Source organism: Schistocerca serialis, chromosome 8 (genome assembly GCF_023864345.2).
Source record: "Schistocerca serialis cubense isolate TAMUIC-IGC-003099 chromosome 8, iqSchSeri2.2, whole genome shotgun sequence".
NCBI lineage: Eukaryota > Metazoa > Arthropoda > Insecta > Orthoptera > Acrididae > Schistocerca > Schistocerca serialis.
Genome location: NC_064645.1, coordinates 107,196,269 through 107,211,530, shown reverse-complemented (window position 1 = coordinate 107,211,530; position 15,262 = coordinate 107,196,269). Strand labels below are relative to the sequence as shown.

Below are 15,262 nucleotides of genomic sequence, written 5' to 3'. Positions count from 1 at the left end.
CGTGCTGGACGTGCAGACCGCGTGAGACGACGCTTCATCCAGTCCCAAACATGATCAATGGGGGACAGATCCGGAGATCTTGCTGGCCAGGGTAGTTGACTTACACATTCTAGAGCACGTTGGGTGGCACGGGATACATGCGGATGTGCATTGTCCTGTTGGAACAGCAAGTTCCCTTGCCGGTCTAGGAATGGTAGAACGATGGGTTCGATGACGGTTTGGATGTATCGTGCACTATTCAGTGTCCCCTCGACGATCACCAGTGGTGTACGGCCAGTGTAGGAGATCGCTCCCCACACCATGATGCCGGGTGTTGGCCCTGTGTGCCTCGGTCGTATGCAGTCCTGATTGTGGCGCTCACCTGCACGGCGCCAAACACGCATACGACCATCATTGGCACCAAGGCAGAAGCGACTCTCATCGCTGAAGACGACACGTCTCCATTCGTCCCTCCATTCACGCCTGTCGCGACACCACTGGAGGCGGGCTGCACGATGTTGGGGCGTGAGCGGAAGACGGCCTAACGGTGTGCGGGACCGTAGCCCAGCTTCATGGAGACGGTTGCGAATGATCCTCGCCGATACCCCAGGAGCAACAGTGTCCCTAATTTGCTGGGAAGTGGCGGTGCGGTCCCTTACGGCACTGCGTAGGATCCTACGGTCTTGGCGTGCATCCGTGCGTCGCTGCGGTCCGGTCCCAGGTCGACGGGCACGTGCACCTTCCGCCGACCACTGGCGACAACATCGATGTACTGTGGAGACCTCACGCCCCACGTGTTGAGCAATTCGGCGGTACGTCCACCCGGCCTCCCGCATGCCCACTATATGCCCTCGCTCAAAGTCCGTCAACTGCACATACGGTTCACGTCCGCGCTGTTGCGGCATGCTACCAGTGTTAAAGACTGCGATGGAGCTCCGTATGCCATGGCACACTGGCTGACACTGACGGCGGCGGTGCACAAATGCTGCGCAGCTAGCGCCATTCGACGGCCAACACCGCGGTTCCTGATGTGTCCGCTGTGCCGTGCGTGTGATCATTGCTTGTACAGCCCTCTCGCAGTGTCCGGAGCAAGTATGGTGGGTCTGACACACCGGTGTCAATGTGTTCTTTTTTCCATTTCCAGGAGTGTATATTCTTCCGTGTTTGCTGTTGTCTCACTCTAGTTTCGTAGTTTATTAGGCAAACAGGATTTAAATGAGATAGCACCAAACATGAAAGCATACATGGTAAAATGCTTATATTCATATTATTCTTATGGTGAAGAGAATACTTCATGTGGTTCACAATTCATAAAAGTTCCTATTAGCAACCATCTCTTCTCACAGGTAGGAAAGAATTCAGAACGTAGAGTTGGCCATATTGACAAACATCCCAAACAGTCTTGCCAATCGGGTTTTCGTAGTACATTGAAACGCTGCTACATTCGAAGATGAACAATATGGAATTTGTATTTACTTCGTTGGCTAATGTATGAAAATGCAGTGGTTGAAACTCGGGGTGGAGAAAAAAGCTTGTCTTCCACCTTTTTATTAATTTATTTACTGACGCAGTGGTTTTGGGCCAGTATTTATCTTTGTGTGTGGAAAGCATGCCTGTGTAGCGCTACATATATTCGATAGCAGAAGTTAGTTTTGGGGGCGCCTACCAACATTTTTCAGAACTTCCGCTTACTTTGCACCTGATTCTAAGCCATAGGCGGTTTTTTGGATCACAAAAACCGGAAAAAAAGTGCGGCTTAGATTCGAGTTTTCAACCCTTTCATATGCTTCTCTAAATAAGGAGTGCCTATTACAAGTTCTCCATATGGGAGTCTGTGTGACAGTAAAATTTTTTTTCATTTATTTACTTATTCATATATCTAGTTCCGTAAGACGAAATTTAAGAGCAGATCTCCAAGGTCATCTCCCCTATGTGAATAATTTCTTAAACTTGACATTTATAACTTCAGCTTTCCTTTTCCTGTTTTCCATTGCAACACCAGGCTGGTCAATGAGTGACTGGGCATGGGGAATAGGGCCCACTGTCTTTTAATAATGAAATTTAGAAAATGCTGAGGAAGCAAACTGTTGTACTCCAAGTAGAAATTTTGTCATCTGTAGAAAGATTTATGTGCGAAGCATATGACAACTACTGCCATCCTGCATAAGCAGAAGATCTTGCCATGAACTCAAGAAAATTCTGGTCCTATGCATAAAATCGTTAAATGGGTTCAATGTTTCTGTCCAGTCACTTTGCCCATTACTCAGCTTGCATTTATCATGAATCTCTCAGCCATTTCATAGTCCCAAGCAATTGGAAAAAAATGCATGTTACTCCTATCAGAAGAAGGGTAAAAGAATGGACTCACAAAATTACAGACTAATATCCATAACAACAGTTTTCCACAGAACTTAGTCTCAGATTGAATATAAGAGATTTCCTTGGGATAGAAAGCTCCTGTCCACAAATTAGCACAATTTTATAAAGAGAGAAAATCTACTTGGCCTTTTCTGGCATGACACCCTACAAGTCATGGATGAGGAGCAACAGGCAGATTTCACATTCCTAAATTTTCAGAAAGTGATTGACGCAATGCCTCACTGAAAACTGGTTATGAAAGTATGAGCTTATGGATAGGTTCCCATACATGTGAGTCACTGAAGACTTCTTAAGTAACAAAACCCAGTACGTTGTCCTCAGCAGTGAGTGTTCACAAGGTATTGTTGGGAGAGCCCCAATGAAGTGCAATAGGACTGCTCTTACTCTTTATATACATCAATGGTCTGATGGACAATCGGCGCCTGTTTACTGATGACGCTGTGATTATAGCAAGGTCTCATCATTGGGTGACTTAGGAGGTTGCAAGATGACAAAATTTCTAATTGTTGTGATGAGTGGCAACTTCCTCTGTTTGTAAGTGTAGAAAAATGTAAGTTAATGCAGATGAGCAAGAAAAACAATCCTGTAATGTTTGAAAACCACTTTAGTACCATGCTGCTTGATACAGTCACATGATTTAAGTATCTATGTGTAACACTGCAGAGTGATATGAAATTGACAAAGCATGTAAGGATGGTAGTAGGGAAGGTGAATGGTTGACTTCCTTTCATTGGGAGAATTTTAGAAAAATGGTGGTTCATCTGTAAAGGAGATGGCACACAGAACATGAATGCAGTCTGTTCTTGAGTACAGCTCAAGTGTTTGGGACCCCCATCAGGTTAAATTAAAGGAAGATATTGAAGAAATTCAGAGGCGAGTTGCCAGATGTGTTATCAAAGGTTTGATCAATATGTGAGTATTATTGAGATGCTTCGTGTACTGAAATGGGAATCCCTAGGAGGAAGACAACATTCATTTTGTGAAACACTGTTATGACGATTTAGAAAATTGACATTTGAAGTTTACTGCAGAGCTACTCTATTGTGAGCAATGTACATTCGGCATAAGGTCCATGAAATCAGGGGTCTTACAGAGGCATATAGGCATTCATTTTTCCCTTGCTCTATTTGTAATAGGAACAAGGAAGGAAATGATTAGTAATGGTACTAAGTACCCTTTACAATGCACCATACTGTGGCCTGCAGGGTATATGGTGAGTGCCAACTGTCATTTTCATAATATTCATACATTCCATTGTTTTGTCAGTAAATGAATGTCCATTGTTTAATTAGTAAATTAGTAAGATAGCTACTACTTTGAAAAATTCTGCTGCATCTGCAATTTTATTATATTGCTGCTATTTATCTTTTTTTGTAAAACAAAACTTTTTTTTACTTCAATATATACTATCTTCTGTTTATAGGAAAATATTACTTGCCACACAGTTTTTTAACAAACACTGCTGCTAGCCATGTAGGTAACAGAACCTGAATCTAGATATTCAGATAATTTGTAGAGAGAGTGGCTAATGACAACAAATGGGAATTTTTTGGACCAACCAGAACTGCCTTTCAGAGATGAATTCTACACATTTGGAAAATATTGCACAAATTCCATTGACTTGAAGGAGCACTATTTCACAAATTAAATGCATTACTGACAACAACACAAATTGCTGTCAGGCCATGAACATTTCACTTTTTTCTCATAGACCTGAACATATGTTTTTTTCTTCTTTTTCTTTTTCTTTCCCTCACTTCCCACCCCCATTTATACGATCTCTTCTGTAAATTTGATTATCACAGTTCTCATTTTGATCTCTCTCTCTCTCTCTCTCTCTCTTTTTCTTTCAGTGTCTCCCTTCTTATACATACATACATAATTCTTTGGTACACACTACATCTTTGTTCCAGGAACTGGAAGAACTTCGAGACAAAGTGGCAAGCCTTACACAGCAACTGAATAGACAGATAGAACAAAACGAACAAGCAAATGCTCGGATACGTCTTCTGCAGGATGAGAAAGCTGTTGTAGAGTCTCGACTTAATAAGACAGAGAGTGATCTGTCAATGGCTGAAGTGACAAAGGATGGACTACGCCGTGATAAGAATACGGTATATTATAACAGTTGCATGGTCTTTTGGGTTCAACTTGAGCAGTATGAAATGTGAACAGAATCTTACAGGCTTAACTCGTATAATTACTAGAAAATCATGTCATGCACTGTTAGGAAACTTTCTACCTGCAAATTAAACTTAAGTGATATTAACTTATAAGCTCAGCACTATTTTTGTCTCTCCTGATTAATATTTGTTATAATCTTTTCCTTGCATGAACATGCCCAGGAAGTAACAAAATTAGAACTGTTTTTCATTTGTTATTTACTTTTGTTAGCATTATTTTTCTCACCTTTAATATGTTCTGTAAGAACATTTCCCCACATACCCTTCACAACTCTCTACTTCTTGCATTTCTGTTCTAATATTCTAATTTCCATTTTTCTTATCTTTGACATGTCTATTACTGTCTCCATTCCACCAAACTGTCACATTTTTAAATATCATCTACTGCACTCTGCTACTAACTTACATCTTGTTTCATGCTGAACCTTGTCCTTATCCTGTTTTGTCAGTGTTTTTCCATCATCACTGTGGTATCTTTCCCTTTACATATTTTTGCTTCTTTCTCCTGAAGAAAGAGCATTTGTCATTGAAGGTATGAAATTAATACCTCATATTAAGATGGACCTTGATCTGCTACGACATTTGGGATGGTAAAGTAGATGTTTTGCCCTTTTTCATACAACAAAATAAATACTTAAACCATAAATGCTGAGTAAAACTGAAGGGAGATTTCTAAAATGAGTAGAATGGTTTAAATGACATGCATGTACTGTTATATGAGACAAGCTGAATAACAATGTTCCTTCCAGTTCATGTCATTCCTAGAAAGACTGGCACGTGTCCTCAGTGTGGATGAGATATCAAAGGATGTTGGTGTCGATTTGATAACTGACTCTTTATTGGCAAGGGCAGAACAACTAGCACGATTAGAAAACGAGAAGATAATAGACAAGGTAAGATTCACATTTATCTACCTGATACATATGCTTAAATTTTTCTTAGAATGTTATGACAAAGTTAAAAGAAAGCTACTGATGGCAATACCCAAATATTTCCTTTCATTGAAAGTTGTAAAAGATTCCATTGTTAAAATATCTTACACAATAGAGAGTTTATGTGTCAATTGAGCACCAATAGAGTAAGTAAATATCTGTTAAAAATCACATGAATTGGTATCGATTGCTACTCACCACATAGAGGAGGTGTTCATCAGCTGACTGTTGGGTAAGCCCTCAGACTAATACCATAGATACACACATCTGGTGAAGGATCTAATCCAATAGCTTATCCAACAGTCTACTTTTAAATATGCATGTCTGTTGTTCATTTGCTTCCTCTATGTGGTGAGCAGCCGTCTATTTTAATCCATATTATTATTCAGTCCTGGATTTCCCATTGTTTGTTAAGAGTTATCTTTAACAATGGAAACTCCAGTAGCAATAGCAATAATGTAGGAAAAGACAGATTGCTATTTGTCATAAAGATGACATGTTAAGTTGCAGACAGGCACAATTGAAAGACATTTACACATAAACTTTCAGCCATGGTTTTCATCTGAAAAAGAGAAATACGCACCATTCATTCACACAAGCAAGCACACCTCACACACGCACATGACTGCCAACTCCAGCAGCTCAGACCAGAATGTGCAGCTATCACACGGAATGGAAGCAGCAGTCTGGAGGCGGTAGGAAAGGGGAAGGGACTGCAGTGTACTGATGGGAGGGAGAGAGGAGCACTGTCTGGTGGAGTGTGCAGGAACTAGAATGCCAACAGGCACAGCATCAGGAGGTTGTGGAGCAGGGACGTGAGAAAAATGGAACGAAAAAGGAGAGGAGTGGAGAAATATGGGCAGGAACATTGGCAGAGAGCAGGAAACAAAGAGGTTGGGAGACAAGAATGGGGAGATAGTGATAGGACAGAGGGAGTGGAAACTGTTGGGTGAGGGATGTGGCGACAGTATATTACCATAGGTTGTGGTCAGGACAATTATGAGAGTGGAGTATATGTTGCATGAACCAATTCATTGATGATATCTTCGCGATGTGGACTCGGGGCCAAGACACCCTATCTTCATTCCTTCATAAGCTCAATGCCTTCTCTCCCACCCACTTCACCTGTTCTTCCTCAATGCATGGTGCTGCCTTCCTAGACATTGACCTCCTCCTCTGTGGTAGCTCCATCTGCACCTCTGTTCACATTAAACCAACCAAACACCAAGAGTACCAGCATTTTGACAGTTTTCATAGAAAGAGCGGATGGTACTCTAGCAGAAGAACCACAGGAGGTTTTGAACAGATGGCAAGAATATATTGAATGTCTGTATAAGGGGGATGAAATGCAAAGCAAAATTAAGATTGAAGAGGAGCAATATGTGCCGGAAGATGGAAAGGGATTTACCATCTTGGAAGCAGAAGTAGAAAAGGTGCTGAAGGAGATGAAGAATAGGAAGGCATGTGGAATAGATGATTTTCCAGCAGAACTGTTGAAGAGTCTGGGAAACAAGGCAAAAAAGAAATAGTCTACCTTTGTAACGAGATATATGACAAAGGGGAATGGCCTGAGGACTTCGCTGTAACAGTTATGATACCAATAGAGAAAAAGAGAAACACTAAAAAAATGTGAAGAGCACCAGATCATCAGTCTAATTTCTCATGCAGCTAAAGTCTTGCTGAGAGTGTTGAATAGAAGGTTATATGGCAAGCTGGATAGAGGGATTGCAGAGAAGCAATTCGGATTTAGAAGAGGAAAAGGAACAAGAGATGCCATTGGCTTGCTAAGAACTATAGGGAAAAGATATATGGAAAAGGGTAGAGAAATCTTCGCTGTTTTTATAGATTTAGAAAAGGCTTTTGACAGAGTTCAGTGGAACAAGCTGATGGATATCTTGAAGAGGAAAGGAGTAGATTGGAAAGAGAGGCGACTGATACAGAATCTATATTTACCCCAGAAAGTAAGATAAGGACTGGAAATGAAATGCCAGAAGGAAGCAACATTGGACAAGGTGTTAGACAAGGTTGTTGCCTTTCCCCACTGTTGTTTAACGTATACCTTGAAGAGATTGTTGCGAAAAGCTTAGATGGGAAAAGAGGAATATGTATTGGTGGAAAGAGAATAGAATGTATAAGATTTGCTGATGACATGGTATTAGTGGCAGAAAGTGAGCGGACAGTGAATAACATGCTCAAAGATCTGAATGAAGCTTGTGTGGAATATGGGATGCAAATAAACACAGCAAAAACAAAGAATGTGGTCATTACTACAAGACACAGACTGTCCAATATTAAAATAGGACAATCTACCATTAGCCAATTAAGTGAATTTAAATATCTCAGAAGCACAATAACTGAAGACTTGAGATGTCACTAGGTGGTGAAAACTCGATTTGCCATAGCGAAGGAGGCATTCAACGGAAAGAGGAGACTCTTATGTGGCAAATTAGATAAAGGACTAAAGAAAAGGCTTGGCAAATGTTTTGTCTGGAGTGTAGCACTATATGGGGCAGAAACATGGACACTGAGATGAGAGGATGAAAAAAGGTTAGGAGCATTTGAGATGTGGATGTGGAGGAGAATGGAGAGAATAAGCTGGATGGGAAGAGTGAGTAATGAAAGAGTATTGGAAAGAGTTGGTGAGAGAAGATGTCTGCTGAAGATTGTAAGAGAAAGGAAAAAGAACTGGTTGGGACATTCACTGAGAAGGGAGTGCTTGCTAGTAAATGCTTTGGAAGGATTGATTTGTGGGAGAAGACTGAGAGGAAGAAGGAGATACAAGATGATAGACGACATAAAGGGAAGAGGAAATTATGCAGACCTGAAGAGTGGCAGAAGACCGGACAGCCTGGAGAACTACCATGTGAAAACCTGCCTTTAAGCAGAACACTGATGATGATGATGATGACCCCTTTCACCAAAAAAATGCTTCCCACACAGCCTGGCCAATTGGGGATGGTGTATTTGCAGTGACAAGAGTTCCCTTATCCAGTATGCTGACGGTCTCACCAAGGCCTTCACAGCAGGCACTATCCCCCAGACCTAGTCTGCAAACAGATCTCTCATCCCATTTCTCCTCGCACCCCACCAATCCTCCACCACCTACCAAGTACCAGCCACAAAGGAGTGTCCCTTCATCACCCAGTACCAGCCTGGACTGGAACAACATTCTTCACCAGGGCTTTGATTACCTATCATTATGCCCTGAAATGAGGGACATCCTACCTGAGATCCTTCCCACCCCTCCTAACATGGTGTTCCATCACGCACCCAACCTCCACAGCATCCTAGTCCATCCCCATGCCACTTCAAATCCCAACCCCTTGCCACAAAGATCATACTACCATCCAGCTGTCCACCATGACAAATGGCCATTGCCAAACTGTGGCCAAGAGCAAAGCAAACTATCTTGTGGCCCAACATGCAGCTGACCATAATATGCTTGATTTCAATGGCTGCTTCACTACCCAAGCCTTCTTGATCCTCCCCTCCACTGCCAGTTTTTCTGAACTGTGCAGATGGGAGTTATCCTTACAACACTTTCTCCGATTCTGTAATTATCCCAGCCTCAAGCTGCGGTAACATAGTGTCCCCAAACTCAATGGTTTTCACCCCCTCTCTCCTATCACTTCCTCCCCATTCATGGCTCCCACCCTCTTTGTTTGCCACCTTCTGCCAATGTACCCACCCATCTTTCCCCACTCCTCTCGTTTTTTATTCCATTTTCACCATTTCCCTGCCCCACATTCTCCTGACACTGTGCCGGTTGGCATTCTAGCCCCTGCACGCTCCACCAGACAGTGCTCCTTCTCCCCTCACTCGTACACTGCTATCCCTTCCCCTCCCCCTTCCCTTCCCCTTCCTCACCCCCTCCAGATTGCTGCTTCCATCCCATGTGATAGTTGCACTGTGGCCCAAGCTGCTGAAGTTGACAACCAGGTGTGCATGAAGTGTGCTTGCTTGTGTGAATGAATGATGTGTGTTTCTCTTTTTCTGATGAAGGCTGTGGCCAAAAGTTTACGTGTAAGAGTCTTTTAATTATGCCTGTCTGCAACTTAGTTTCTCATCTTGATGGTAAGTTACAATCTATCTTTTCCCACATTGTTAAAAGTTATGTTTAATTTATCATTTCCAAGTGCATAACAACCCATCAATGTAGGTCTTTCAAGTGGTATATTTTCTATGCTTAGCTTTCTGATTATTACCAGCATCCATTTTCTAAAGGCACATGAATATGTCTCTTAGAAAGTTAGCAGGTGATTCTGTTAAAAAAATTGTGAATCTTCCTTACCATTTGGATTTTAGGATCTGAAAAATATGCGTAGGATTTTATGTACTGTATCATTATTTCAGTTGGAATATTTCATACTTAGTTTTCTTGTCTATAATATATACTCGTAATACTATTAAGCACTTCAGAGTATTTGTAACTTTACATTGCTTCTCAATATCTATATATTTCAGTAATGAATAATTTTTTTAATTTGCGTGGAAAAGACACTATATTATCCTTTATAATCAAGCAAACAAGTGAAGTTAAAGGTTTGTCAAAACTGGAGCACACTAGGGAAAACAAATCGTGGATTTGCACTTAGAGGTTTTACACTCACATCTTTACAGTCTAAGCTTCAATTACCCTCTTTTTCTTTTTACTTTTTGTTCTTATGTTCCTGATTATTTTTCTTCAAACTATATCATCTCTTTTCTTGTATCAGTACTGGTGGCTTTATGGAACGTACCCACGATTGAGGAGGGAATGTTCGTTCCCTGATCTACCACTTCGAGAAGTAAGGCTTCTATCTCAAAGCATTAAGCTTCATGTTGGAACACAAGCACGTAGATTAGAGTCTCACTCTATTCACTATATGTAAAAACACATTCTTAAAAGTTAGAAGACATTGCTTTGAAAATTATGAAAAGAATAGATTGCTATTCACCACAAAGAGGAGACGCTGATCCACAGACGGATGCAGTGACGTGCTAGCAGTTTTTTCATTGTGCCTATCTGTGACTCAGTGTCTCCTCTGTGTGGTGAGCAGTAATCTGTCCTTTTCATAATATTGTTGTTATTCCATCCTGGACTTTCCATTATTATTTTTTTTAATTGTTATTTCTATTCTAATTCAAATCTTCTCAAAAAAATGCAAATTTAGACCTTTAAAATCCGAGCTCTCTATTAGACATACTCAGATAAACTTTAGCTTCATAGTTACATCTGTTTGTCACTCTCTCATGTATTCTCTTCAGGAAATAATAAATGATGCTCATATGTATAAAATCAGTATACTGATAAACGGATCCAAAATCTCAGATGATTGTGCTTTACTTCTAGGTGTGTATGTCACTTTCTTGACCAACACACAAAACTGCTAACATATTTAATGGGGTTTCTTTTCCCAATGTTATTGGATAATCTTTTGATATGATGAATCTAAGCTCAATGAAGTATTATGATGCAAAAATGAGCAAAGAAAAATGTTATGTAGATTCTGATAGAAACATGGAACATTTACACTTACGTGCTTATGGATTTCTTCTTCAGTGTTATTCATTACGTATAATAAAATTCAGTTTTAAATTAACTTTGGTACGTGTGATCACAGTAGGAGACATAAAAATAATTTCCACAAAATGGTAGAGCATTTGTTTAGGATACAAAGTAGAAATTTCCCTTCAGATGCAAAATTCCTCAACAAGACACTCACTCAGGTACTAATAGAAGACAAACAGCAGCTATTTAATGTAACTGAGGAAGCAGCAGCTTACTTTCATAGTAGTGACTTTCCTTCTAATTTGCTAGGTTAAATTTAGCTAGCGTAAGCACGAATATTAACAAGCAGTACAGATTTGTTTGTTGTTAATGCAGTTTACAGGTTAAGTTTCTAAGAGTTGCATCTGTATTCTTAACATGTATCTTTGCTTAATCCACATCACTGAAAGTTCTGTTATTTGATGGGATCTGCATAACTGGAGAAATTAATTAATTAGTCACACACATAGGATGGTAAAATGTAAATCTTGATAAATTTAAAACTAAATTAAAACCTGTCATACTACCCACACCTTGAATACTGGGATTGTGGATACAAAATCCTATGTTAGCACTCTGGGAAACATAACTAATTTTAAATATGTCACTTTTGATACAATGCTGAATTGTTATGCTTCAACTTTATTTATTACACTCACATTTTCAGTTGTGTAGTAGCTGAATAGTGCAATTAGACAACAGTGGGATTTTTAAAAGTAGCCGCTTTACTGCAAATTATGAAAGACATCAAGTTAAAGTCCTTCAAATATATGGCATAGATTATAGCAAGTAGCTTTGACAAAAACTATATGCTTTGATGATAATTAAATCGAGGAAACACATAATGAAATGTACAAGAGGCATTCAACAGTAATGCAACACTTTTTTTTCCTCAGCCAGTTCCTGTTGAAACAATGCAGAATTTGCTGTGGGACATCATGAAATATTCCCACCTCTTCCCCTACAGTTTCATGAAATTCCAATAGGTAGTGGTGCTATATGTAGCCTTCCAAATGGCATCTGTAACAGATGTGCATGCCAAGTAGAGAGCTGTCATTGAGTTTCTTTTGGTGGAAAACCAGAGCATCACAGATATTCATAGGTGCTTGTAGAATGTCTACAGAGACATGGCACTGAAAAAAAGCACAGTGATTCATTGAGCAAGACTTCTGCAATCATTGCAACAACATCACACATCCCTGTGCATTCCTCTGCGTGCCAGGTGGCCACGCACAGCTGCAACTCCTGAAATACTGAAACATGCAGACACTTTCATTTGAAGAGGCTCACAGTCGAACACCTCACTGCATAACTGGATATCTCTGTTGGCAGTTCTAACACAATAGTCCACCTAACACAATAGTCCACCAGTTGGGGTAGTCAGTGGTGTACGCCTATTGGGAGCCTCGCCGCATAACAGAAGATTATAAGTGCTTACACATACAAAGCTGATCATTACAGTTTTTTATCAAACATCATCACAGGTGATGAAATGTGTGTTCATCAGTTCAAACCAGAAATAAAACAGTAATCCATGGAGTGGTGCTACACTGCCTCACATCCAAAGAAGAAGTTCAAAGTTGCAATATCACCTAGTAAAGTCATGGCAATGGTTTTCTGGGCCTCTGAAGGAGTTATTCTGTTTGATATCCTCCCTCACCTTCTCCATGACATTGCAAAGCCTTGCACAAATCTGTACACCCAAGAGAAGCTCACAGAACTTTATTGGACTGTTCTTCCTCAATTTTGAAGTGTATTGTGCTTCCATCAGGAAAATCGAAGAAATGACTTCAGCTTGTTCATCACCACAAAAACATAAACAGACTTCTCCTTCTCCATGACATTACAAGGCCTGGAACAAGTCTGCACATCTGAGAGCAGCTCGCAGAACTTCATTGGACTATTCTTCCTCATCCAGTCTACAGCCCAGATCTCACACTTTCCAACTTCCATCCATTTGGCCCAATGAAGGATACACCCCATGGGAAGCAGTATATGGATGATGGTGAGGTTATTGGTGCAGCAAGACATTGGCTCCAGCGTCGACCAGTAGAGTCATACCATGCAGGCATACAGGCCCTCCCACTAAGGTGGCATAAGGCAATCACACTGAATGGAGGTTATGTTGAAAAATAGTGTTTTGTAGCCAAAAGAGTGAGGAATAGTATGGTGTATTGAAATCCTGAATAAAACCAACCTTCTTTAAGAAAAAAAAATTGCATTGTTTATTGAATGTCCCTTGTAATGTCTATACAAAGATAGATCGTTACACACTGAATAGGAAAGATGTTAAATACCACAAAGACAAATGGAAACTAATGATTACTAATGTGGGGAGGTAGCATGTGTGCACAGTCACAGTGCTGTCCAATGAGTAGTGATTCCCATCCACATATAAAATGATAATTACTTATTGACATGCTCTACGGAACCATTTCATTATAACTGTCCTGTACACTATTGTTTGTGAAAACTGAATGCTCATAAAGAATGACAAAGAGATATCCACCTAAACTGGATGTCAAACTGTAGCTGGGTGTGTATGATCTTTGTGTCTTTTACATTAGTTGACATTCGCATTAGATTAATTACATTAGATTTTCTAGATAACTCAATGAAAACAAAATTAACTGTTCCAAAACCAATGCAAACAACAGTAATACTTCTGCACTGATAAATTGTTTCAAAACTAGTGTGCTCTGGACATTAGCAGATAGATAAGGAAATCGATTCTACTTTATTTCACTAATTGTTATCCTTTACTCATTCATTCTGTTGATGTACAGCCGGCCAGGGTGGCCGAGCAGTTCTAGGGGTGCTACAGTCATGCCTCAGGCATGGATGTGTGTGATGTCCTTAGGTTAGTTAGGTTTAAGTAGTTCTAAGTTCTAGTTGACTGATGACCTCAGAAGTTAAGTCTCATAATGCTCAGAGCCATTTGAACATTTTGTTGATGTACACAACAGTGCCATGAGATGAAGTAGAAATCAATAAATTGTGTGCTTTAATATTATGAAGAGGAAAGTTGCCACTCACCATATATTTGTGACAGTCTTTTTGTTGTACCTATCAGCGACTCAGCATCTCCACTATATGGTGAGTGGCAACTTTCCTTTTCATAATATTATTACATTCCACCCTGGATTTTCCATTGATTAAAATTATGTGCTTTATTAGCCAAACCTTTTAATGGAATACACCTTTTGAACAAATTTGATGTAATTTGCTCAGACATGCCACTACTGATGACAAAGATTATGAATGAACTAAGAAAGAATTCATTACACATAAACTGATATTAAATGTGTACTTCACTCAATAGATCATTACATACAGAAATTTCAGGAAGATTATCTGCATTTGTGGGTTACTACATGTGATTTGTTCTGACAACAGAGATACATGTAAATGAGGGTGACCTGGTAAAGATAGCTTCAGCAATGAGACATAATGGTGCTGGCCTTGTGTGTGTTCTGAGGCTCCATGAATAGCTCTTTTAAACTCTTCTGTTAGGAGAGTTCATTTAGAGATGGAACATCTGCTTGGATCAGGTATCTTATCAGTAGGTGCAACTGTACTAGGCACGGCCTATACCTCAACAGGAAAGGGAAGGGAAAACTGTCTGGGTTAATAGCAAATAACTTAAGGATGGGGGGAGGGGGGGGGGGGAGAGACTCTATCACATGTGGTAAAGTGCCAGTAGTTACAAGTAACTGAATAGCAGTTTTTTTAGGTAAGGGAGGGCAGAAAGAAAAGATGTTCAGAGGCAGGTTGAAAATGACATTCGCATTGATAAAACCCGCATCCAGAAAGCAAATTTTAATGGGCACAATTCATGCAAACAGCCCCTAACTGAAACTGGAGGTATTCAAAAACTGACAGAAAAATTAGTTCATAGAGTTGTAATGCAGCCAGTGCACCAAATCAGCTATCCATATTGCACCAGAATATCCAAGGACTGAGGGGTAATGTTCATGAGTTGCTTATTTGTGTTGAAGAATTAGAGTTGATCAAACCAGTTGATATAATCTGCCTCTCTGAACATGATGTGACTGCTGGTATAGATTGTTAAATGTTACTAGATTCAAGTTAGCTGCTTACTTCTGTAGAGAAAATATGGAGAAAAGAGGAGCTGCCACATTTGCCAGAAACTGTTTTAATTTCAAGGGTATTGGTATTAATAAATTTTGCTTGGAGCAGCACTTAGAAGCTTATGCAACAGAAGTAGTATTTCATAATAAGTCCTTTATAATAGTATA

At 40.0% G+C, this 15,262-nt stretch overlaps 1 protein-coding gene across 1 annotated transcript in view; it reads left to right on the top strand.

Moving 5' to 3' along the window:
• LOC126416583 (coiled-coil domain-containing protein 170) overlaps nucleotides 1-15,262 on the top strand; it is a 320,658-nt gene that overhangs the window by 204,298 nt on the left and 101,098 nt on the right. The window contains exons 8-10 of the mRNA XM_050084335.1: nucleotides 4,272-4,472; nucleotides 5,291-5,434; nucleotides 10,189-10,260. Of these exons, the coding sequence (XP_049940292.1) occupies nucleotides 4,272-4,472; nucleotides 5,291-5,434; nucleotides 10,189-10,260 (417 nt within the window). The remainder of the gene's footprint in view (nucleotides 1-4,271; nucleotides 4,473-5,290; nucleotides 5,435-10,188; nucleotides 10,261-15,262) is intronic.